At 59.3% G+C, this 9,182-nt stretch overlaps 1 protein-coding gene across 1 annotated transcript; it reads left to right on the top strand.

Annotated features, from left to right (window-relative positions):
• Positions 1–280: 280 nt before the first annotated feature.
• On the top strand, positions 281–7,800 carry RASIP1 (Ras interacting protein 1; the record flags this gene model as incomplete). The annotated part of the gene is given in 6 exon segments (XM_039730946.1): positions 281–414; positions 1,510–2,023; positions 4,231–4,330; positions 4,507–4,673; positions 5,419–6,463; positions 7,681–7,800. Coding segments are annotated over 6 exon segments (2,080 nt in total), but the record flags the coding sequence as incomplete, so codon positions are not given.
• Positions 7,801–9,182: the final 1,382 nt, after the last annotated feature.

The raw sequence follows: 9,182 nt of genomic DNA, 5'->3' as shown, positions 1-9,182 counted from the left end.
CCTGGGGGAGGGAAAAATGAGGGGAAAGGCAGGGGAAAAAGGAGAAAAGGGTGGGAAAAAAGGGGAAAAAGGGGTTTTGGAGGAGATAAAGGTGGGAAATGGGGCCTGGGGGGGAAAAAAAGGGTGGGAAAGGGGGAAAAGGGTGGGAAACCCCCTTTTTTCCACCCCAAATCCCCTTTTCCCCCCCTAAAATCTCCTTTTTCTCTCCCAAAATCCCCTTTTGCACCCGAAATCTCTCTTTTTCCCCCCGAACCCCCCTTTTGTCCCCGTTTCCCAGAGGATGCTGCCCGAGGAGCGCAAGGAGGGCTCGCCCCGCTTCGGGAAGCTGCACTTCCCCGTGGGGCTCTGGATCAACTCCCCCAAGAAGCGCCTGGCCAAGATGAGCCGCCGCTGGCCCAGCGCCGGCTCCGTCCGGTGCGGCCCCGAGACCCCCCAGAGCCCCCCAGAGACCCCCAGAGCCCCTCCCCTCCCCTGATCCCCCAAGGCGCCCCCTGCCAAGGCGAAGCCCCCCCGCCACAAGCGCCTGTCCCACCTCTTCCACCGCACCAGTACCACCAGTACCACCACCAGTAACACCAGTACCACCAGCAGCGCCACGCGCTGGGCCAGCGAGAAGAAGCTGGCCGAGCTGCGCGACCCCGGCCCGGCGGCGGCGGGCGCGGGGGGCTCGGGCAGCCCCCCGAGCATCCTCAAGATCTTCGGCGGGGCCATCTCGCGCGGCGCCAACTACAAGAGCGTGCTGGCCACGCCGCGCTGCAGCGCGCGGCAGCTCGTGCGCCAGGCGCTCGAGCGCTATGGGCTCAATCCGCAGGATTTCGGGCAATTCGCGCTCTGCGACGTCGTGGGCAGGCCCGCGGGGGGCGCGGGGGGCGCCTGGCAGGGCGAGCACCTCAGGGAGGTGGGCGAGTGGGAGCGGCCGCTGCTCCTGCAGGTGAGACCGGGGAAATGGCCGTTTAATTAGAATTAATAATTATTAATAGTATTGGTTAATTTGTGCTCTGTGAGTGCCGGGGGGCGCCTGGCAGGGCGAGCACCTGCGCGAGGTGGGCGAGTGGGAGCGGCCGCTGCTCCTGCAGGTGAGACCGGGGAAATGGCCGTTTAATTAGAATTATTAATTATATTAGTATTGATTAATAATTATTAGTAGTATTGGTTAATTTGTGCTCTGTGAGTGCCGGGGGCCTCTGGCAGGGCGAGCACCTGCGCGAGGTGGGCGAGTGGGAGCGGCCGCTGCTGCTGCAGGTGAGACAGGGGATGGAAATGGTCAATTAATTGGAATTAATAATTATTATTAGTGAGGTGAGTGTGGGGAGATGGGCGATGTGTGGGGACTGGGAATTTGTGTTAGTATTGATTATTATTAGTTATTGTTATTGTTTCGCCCTTCAGTAACTTTGTGCTTTTAACTTTATTTTTTTTCCTGCGCATTTGGAACTTTAAGTTTTTAACCCTGGCCCGAAATCGCGGTTTTTCACCCCCCCCCAATTTCCCCCCATTTTTCCCCCCCAGCTCCACCTCCTCGGACACGCCCAGCCGCGCCAGCGACCCCGCGGACCCCCGCCCCTCCTGCTCCTCCTCGGCGCCCCCTGCCAAGGCGAAGCCCCCCCGCCACAAGCGCCTGTCCCACCTCTTCCACCGCACCAGTACCACCAGTAACACCAGTAACACCACCAGTAACACCAGTGCCACGCGCTGGGCCAGCGAGAAGAAGCTGGCCGAGCTGCGCGACCCCGGCCCGGCGGCGGCGGGCGCGGGGGGCTCGGGCAGCCCCCCGAGCATCCTCAAGATCTTCGGCGGGGCCATCTCGCGCGGCGCCAACTACAAGAGCGTGCTGGCCACGCCGCGCTGCAGCGCGCGGCAGCTCGTGCGCCAGGCGCTCGAGCGCTATGGGCTCAATCCGCAGGATTTCGGGCAATTCGCGCTCTGCGACGTCGTGGGCAGGCCCGCGGGGGGCGCGGGGGGCGCCTGGCAGGGCGAGCACTTCAGGGAGGTGGGCGAGTGGGAGCGGCCGCTGCTCCTGCAGGTGAGACCGGGGAAATGGCCGTTTAATTAGAATTAATAATTATTAATAGTATTGGTTAATTTGTGCTCTGTGAGTGCCGGGGGGCGCCTGGCAGGGCGAGCACCTGCGCGAGGTGGGCGAGTGGGAGCGGCCGCTGCTGCTGCAGGTGAGTCCGGGGAGATGGGTGTTTAATCAGAATTATTAATTATTATTAATATTGATTATATTAGTATTGGTTAATTTGTGCTCTGTGAGTGCCGGGGGGCGCCTGGCAGGGCGAGCACCTGCGCGAGGTGGGCGAGTGGGAGCGGCCGCTGCTCCTGCAGGTGAGACCGGGGAAATGGCCGTTTAATTAGAATTAATAATTATTAATAGTATTGGTTAATTTGTGCTCTGTGAGTGCCGGGGGGCGCCTGGCAGGGCGAGCACCTGCGCGAGGTGGGCGAGTGGGAGCGGCCGCTGCTGCTGCAGGTGAGACCGGGCTGGAAATGACCGTTTAATTAGAATTAATAATTATTAATAGTATTGGTTAATAGTATTGGTTAATTTGTGCTCTGTGAGTGATGGGGGGCGCGGGGGGCGCCTGGCAGGGCGAGCACTTCAGGGAGGTGGGCGAGTGGGAGCGGCCGCTGCTGCTGCAGGTGAGACCGGGCTGGAAATGACCGTTTAATTAGAATTAATAATTATTAATAGTATTGGTTAATAGTATTGGTTAATTTGTGCTCTGTGAGTGATGGGGGGCGCGGGGGGCGCCTGGCAGGGCGAGCACTTCAGGGAGGTGGGCGAGTGGGAGCGGCCGCTGCTGCTGCAGGTGAGACCGGGCTGGAAATGACCGTTTAATTAGAATTAATAATTATTAATAGTATTGGTTAATAGTATTGGTTAATTTGTGCTCTGTGAGTGATGGGGGGCGCGGGGGGCGCCTGGCAGGGCGAGCACTTCAGGGAGGTGGGCGAGTGGGAGCGGCCGCTGCTGCTGCAGGTGAGACCGGGCTGGAAATGACCGTTTAATTAGAATTAATAATTATTAATAGTATTGGTTAATAGTATTGGTTAATTTGTGCTCTGTGAGTGATGGGGGGCGCGGGGGGCGCCTGGCAGGGCGAGCACTTCAGGGAGGTGGGCGAGTGGGAGCGGCCGCTGCTGCTGCAGGTGAGACCGGGCTGGAAATGACCGTTTAATTAGAATTAATAATTATTAATAGTATTGGTTAATAGTATTGGTTAATTTGTGCTCTGTGAGTGATGGGGGGCGCGGGGGGCGCCTGGCAGGGCGAGCACTTCAGGGAGGTGGGCGAGTGGGAGCGGCCGCTGCTGCTGCAGGTGAGACCGGGCTGGAAATGACCGTTTAATTAGAATTAATAATTATTAATAGTATTGGTTAATAGTATTGGTTAATTTGTGCTCTGTGAGTGATGGGGGGCGCCTGGCAGGGCGAGCACTTCAGGGAGGTGGGCGAGTGGGAGCGGCCGCTGCTGCTGCAGGTGAGACCGGGCTGGAAATGACCGTTTAATTAGAATTAATAATTATTAATAGTATTGGTTAATAGTATTGGTTAATTTGTGCTCTGTGAGTGATGGGGGGCGCCTGGCAGGGCGAGCACTTCAGGGAGGTGGGCGAGTGGGAGCGGCCGCTGCTGCTGCAGGTGAGACCGGGCTGGAAATGACCGTTTAATTAGAATTAATAATTATTAATAGTATTGGTTAATAGTATTGGTTAATTTGTGCTCTGTGAGTGATGGGGGGCGCCTGGCAGGGCGAGCACCTCCGCGAGGTGGGCGAGTGGGAGCGGCCGCTGCTGCTGCAGGTGAGTCCGGGGAAATGGCCGTTTAACTGGAATTATTAATTATTAATAGTATTGATTATATTAGTATTATTAGTATGGGTTAATTTGTGCTCTGTGAGTGCCGGGGGGCGCCTGGCAGGGCGAGCACCTGCGCGAGGTGGGCGAGTGGGAGCGGCCGCTGCTGCTGCAGGTGAGACCGGGGATGGAAATGGTCAATTAATTGGAATTAATAATTATTATTAGTGAGGTGAGTGTGGGGAGATGGGCGATGTGTGGGGACTGGGAATTTGTGTTAGTATTGATTATTATTAGTTATTGTTATTGTTTCGCCCTTCAGTAACTTTGTGCTTTTAACTTTATTTTTTTTCCTGCGCATTTGGAACTTTAAGTTTTTAACCCTGGCCCGAAATCGCGGTTTTTCACCCCAAATTGGGTTTTCCCCCAGGAGCTGTGGCGGCCCAAGGCCGGCTGGTCGCGGCGCTTCGAGATCCGGCGGAGGCAGGAGCTGGAGAGGGCGGGGGGCGACGGGGACGGGGACAGCGGGGGTGAGGAATGGGGGAAAAACGGGGGAAATCGGGAAAAATGGGGAAAATGGGGAAAAACGGGGAAAATGGGGGAAATGGGGAAAAACGGGGGGAAAATGGGGAAAAACGGGGGAAAATGGGAAATAAACTGAGAAACAGGGAGAAAAATGGGAAAAATGTGAAAAAACTAAGAAAAGCTGGGAAAACTGGGGTTTGTGAATCCTTCAGGCCCCACACCCCCCCCGCGACCCCCGGCGGCGCCCCCGGGCCCGGCGCGCCCAGCCTGGAGCTGCTGGCCGAGAGCCTGATCCAGCCCCCGCAGGACCGGCCCTACTTCCTGCTGCTGCGGGGCTACGGCAAACAGGTGAGAAAAAAACCAAAAATTAACCGAAATCCCCGGAATTTACCCCGAAAACGTGACCTCCCCAATGAGCCTCGAAACCCAGAAAAACCACCCCCAAAAAAATCCCAGTTATTCTTCATAACTGCCCCTACTTCCTGCTGCTGCGGGGGTACAGGAAACAGGTGAGGGGAAACAGAAAAATTTACCGAAAATCTCGAAATTTAACCCAAAAAATGGTCCGCCCAATGAGCCCCCAAAGCCAGGGAAAGCACCCCAAAAAATTCCCATTTTATCTCCCTGACCAGCCCTACTTCCTGCTGCTGCGGGGCTACGGCAAACACGTGAGGGAAAAACGGGAATTTAACCGAAATCCCCGGAATTTAGCCCAAAAATGTGACCTCCCCAATGAGCTCCCAAAGCCAGGGAAACCTCCCCAAAAAAATCCCAGTTATTCTTCAAAACTGCCCCTACTTCCTGCTGCTGCGGGGCTACGGCAAACAGGTGAGAAAAAACCAAAAAATTAACCAAAAATCCCAGAATTAACCCCAAAAAAGTGATCCGCCCAATGAGCCCCCAAAGCCAGGGAAAGCGCCCCAAAAACCCTCCCAAAAAAATCCATTTTTTCTCCATGACTGCTCCTGTTTGCTGCTGCTGTGGGGCTGCAGGAAACCCCAAATCCCCATTTCCCCCCCAAAAACCCCCATTTCCCCCCCAAACCCCCTTTTCCCACCCCAAATCCCCTTTTTTCCCCAACCCCCCCCCGCAGGACTTCGTCCTTCACATCATGACCCGCCCCCAGCACATCTTCGGCCGCCCCCCGGAGCCCAAACCCCCCTCGGGGGCCGGGGGCTGCGCGGAGCCCCCCGCCGCGGACAGCCCCGAGCCCCCTCCCCAAAAGGCGCCGGAGCCGGGGCCCCTCTGGGTGGTCGACACCTTCCTGAGCGCCCCCGACATCCTGCCCCGCCACTGCCTGGTGCAGTGGGGAGGGGGCGACGCCGCCCCTGGGGAGGGGGCCGACCCCCCGCCGCCCCCCCCGGCCTGGGTGCGACCCTTCCGGGGCGCCCCCACCTCGCTGAACGGGACCCCCCTGCACCGCCGAGCCCCCCTGAGCCCCGGCGACCTGCTGGGGCTGGGCGAGCACGTGCTGCTGCTCTACAAGGACCCCCGGCTCGGGGAGGGGGCGCGCCCCGCCTGGCTGCCGCCCCCGCGGGGGGCTCTGGGGGTCCTGGGGTGCGCGGGGTGCGGGAGGAGCCCCCGGCAGCGGCGGGAGGAGCTGCGGGGGGCTCTGGAGACCCCCAGGGCCGAGCTGCGCTACCGGCCCCAGGAGGAGGGCGCGCTGCTCCGGGAGATCCTGGGCCTGGAGCTGGGCAGGGGGCTCCGCGGGGGTCCTGGGGAGGGGGCTCCCGGCGGGGAGGGGGCTGCCGGCGGGGAGGATCTGGGGGCGCTGGCCCCCGCCTTCCTGCTGGGGCTGTGCCTGGAGCACGCGGCCCGAGAGTTCCCCCAGGGACACCTGCCCGAGCTGCTGGGGACGGTGGCGGCCATGCTGCGGGACACGGTCTGGGTGAGCCCGGGGACACTGGGGACACTGGGGGGATTGGGGGGACACTGGGGACATCGGGGGGATTGGGGACACCCAGGGGGATTGGGGACATCCCCCTAAAACCCTCACGGGGACCCCCCCCCCGAGCTGGACCTGGCCGGGGTCACGTCGGACCTGCGGCCGCTGCTGCTGTGGCTGGCCAACGCCGTGGAGCTGCTCAACCTGGCCCAGGGCCACCTGCAGCGCCTGGAGGCCGAGCTCGACCTCGAAGGTGACACTGGGAGGCACTGGGAGGGACTGGGAGGGACTGGGATGGAGTGGGATAGAGTGGGCTGGACTGCGGTGCACAGGGAAGGGCTCCTGGGGCTGCTCTGGGATGGACTGGGACGGACTGGGAGCCACTAGGAGCCACTGGGATGGGACTGGGACTGACTGGGATGGACTGGGACTCACTGGGATGGGATTGGGATGGACTGGGATGGACTGGGAGGGACTGGGATGGAGTGGGATAGAGCGGGATGGACTGCAGTGCACAGGGAAGGGCTCCTGGGCTGCTCTGGGACGGAGTGGGACGGACTGGAATGGACTGGGACTGACTGGGATGGACTGGGAGGGGATTGGGATGGACTGGGACCCACTGGGATGGACTGGGACTGACTGGGACGGGCTGGGAGAGCTCCTGGATCCATTCTGGGGTCAGAATGGGCAGTTTTTGGGCCGTACTGGGATTTCTGGGGGGGATTCTGGATGGAATTTGATCTGGATGGAATGGGGATGACCCCATTTTGGGGTGAATTCCTGGGTTTTTGGGGGGTTTATCCCATTTTTGGGGTCAATCCCTGGGGTTTATCCCATTTTGGGATGAATCCCTGGGTTTTTTGGGGTCTGACCCCCCATTTTGGGGTGAATTCCAGGTTTTTGGGGTTTATCCCGTATTTTGGGGTGAATTCCGGGTTTTTTGGGGGGGTTTATCGAATTTTTTGGGGCGAATCCCGGGTTCCAGGGCCTGACCCCCATTTTGGGGTGAATCCCTGGGGTTTATCCCATTTCTGGAGGTGAATTCCGGGGTTTTTGGGGGCTTTATCCCATTTTTTGGGGTGAATTCCTGGGTTTTGGGGGGGTTTATCCCATTTTTTGGGGTGAAACACATGTTTTTTGGGGTCTGACCCCTTTTTTTGGGGTGAATCCCGGGGTTTTTTGGGGTCTCACCCCATTTTTACGGGGTGAACCCCTGGGGTTTCAGGGGCTGCCCCCGTTTTGGGGTGAATCCCGGGGTTTTTTGGGGTCTCACCCCATTTTTACGGGGTGAACCCCTGGGGTTTCAGGGGCTGCCCCCGTTTTGGGGTGAATCCCGGGGTTTTTTGGGGTCTCACCCCATTTTTTCGGGGTGAACCCCTGGGGTCTCGGGGCCTGACCCCGTTTTGGGGTGAATCCCGGGGTTTTTTTGGGGGTTTACCCCATTTTTTGGGGTGAATTCCGGGGTTTCAGGGCCGTGCCCCGAGCTGGAGCAGGACCTGGAGAGCTGCGACGAGGCCCTGGGGGTGCTGGACGAGGTGATCATGTCCACGTTCCAGCAGAGCGTCTACTACCTGACCAAGGTGGGCCAAATCCCCCCAAAATCCCACCAAATCCCCAAAATCCCACCAAAATCCACCCAAAGTCCCCCAAAATCTCACCAAAATCCCCCAAAATCCCACCAAATCCCCCAAAATCCCACCAAAATCCTCCAAAATCCTCCAAAATCCCACCAAAATCCACCCAAAATCCACCCAAAATCCCCCCAAATCCACCCAAAGTCCCACCAAATCCCACCAAAATCCCCCAAAATCCACCCAAAATCCCCCAAAATCCATCCAAAATCCCACCAAATCCCCAAAATCCCACTGCCTGCAGCAGGTGAGCTCACCTGAGAGACACCTGGGGGGCTGGGATACACCTGGGTACACCTGAGATACACCTGGGGGGCTGGGACACACCTGGGTACACCTGGGATACACCTGGGATACACCTGAGATACACCTGAGCTCAGCTGGGGGCCACGGCCAACCTGCTGAGCACGCCCCGCGCCTGCCTGCAGCAGGTGAGACACCTGGGATACACCTGGGATACACCTGGGATACACCTGGGATACACCTGGGATACACCTGGGATACACCTGGGATACACCTGAGAGGGGCTGGGACACACCTGGGGGGCTGGGACACACCTGGGTACACCTGGGCACTCACCTGGGCTCAGCTCGGGGCCACGGCCAACCTGCTGAGCACGCCCCGCGCCTGCCTGCAGCAGGTGAGACACCTGGGATACACCTGGGATACACCTGAGAGGGGCTGGGACACACCTGGGGGGCTGGGACACACCTGGGTACACCTGGGATACACCTGGATACACCTGAGATACACCTGAGATACACCTGGGGTCAGCTCGGGGCCACGGCCAACCTGCTGAGCACGCCCCGCGCCTGCCTGCAGCAGGTGAGACACCTGAGATACACCTGGGCACACCTGGATACACATGAGATACAGCTGGGATACACCTGAGATACAGCTGGGCACACCTGCACGCAGCTGGGTCACACCTGTCTCACCTGTCCCTGTCACACCTGTCTCACCTGTCCCTGTCTCACCTGTCACACCTGTCTCTCACCTGTCTCACCTGTCCCTCACCTGTCACACCTGTCTCACCTGTCCAGGCCACCTGGTCCCATCTCCGAGCCGAGTTCCCGGCGCTGTCCCTGTCCGTGTCACACTGTCACTGTCACACTGTCAACCTCACACCTGTCTCACCTGTCCCACACCTGTCCCTGTCTCACCTGTCCAGGCCACCTGGTCCCGGCTCCGAGCCGAGTTCCTGGCGCTGTCCCTGTCCCTGTCACACTGTCACACCTGTCTCACCTGTGACACACCTGTCCCACACCTGTGACACACCTGTCTCTCACCTGTCCAGGCCACCTGGTCGCGGCTCCGAGCCGAGTTCCCGGCGCTGTCCCC

Source organism: Passer montanus, unplaced genomic scaffold, assembly GCF_014805655.1.
Source record: "Passer montanus isolate IOZ18808 unplaced genomic scaffold, ASM1480565v1 scaffold749, whole genome shotgun sequence".
NCBI classification, from domain to species: Eukaryota; Metazoa; Chordata; class Aves; order Passeriformes; family Passeridae; genus Passer; species Passer montanus.
The sequence above is the reverse complement of the archived record's forward strand: the minus strand, read 5'-3'. Positions and strand labels throughout refer to the sequence as shown.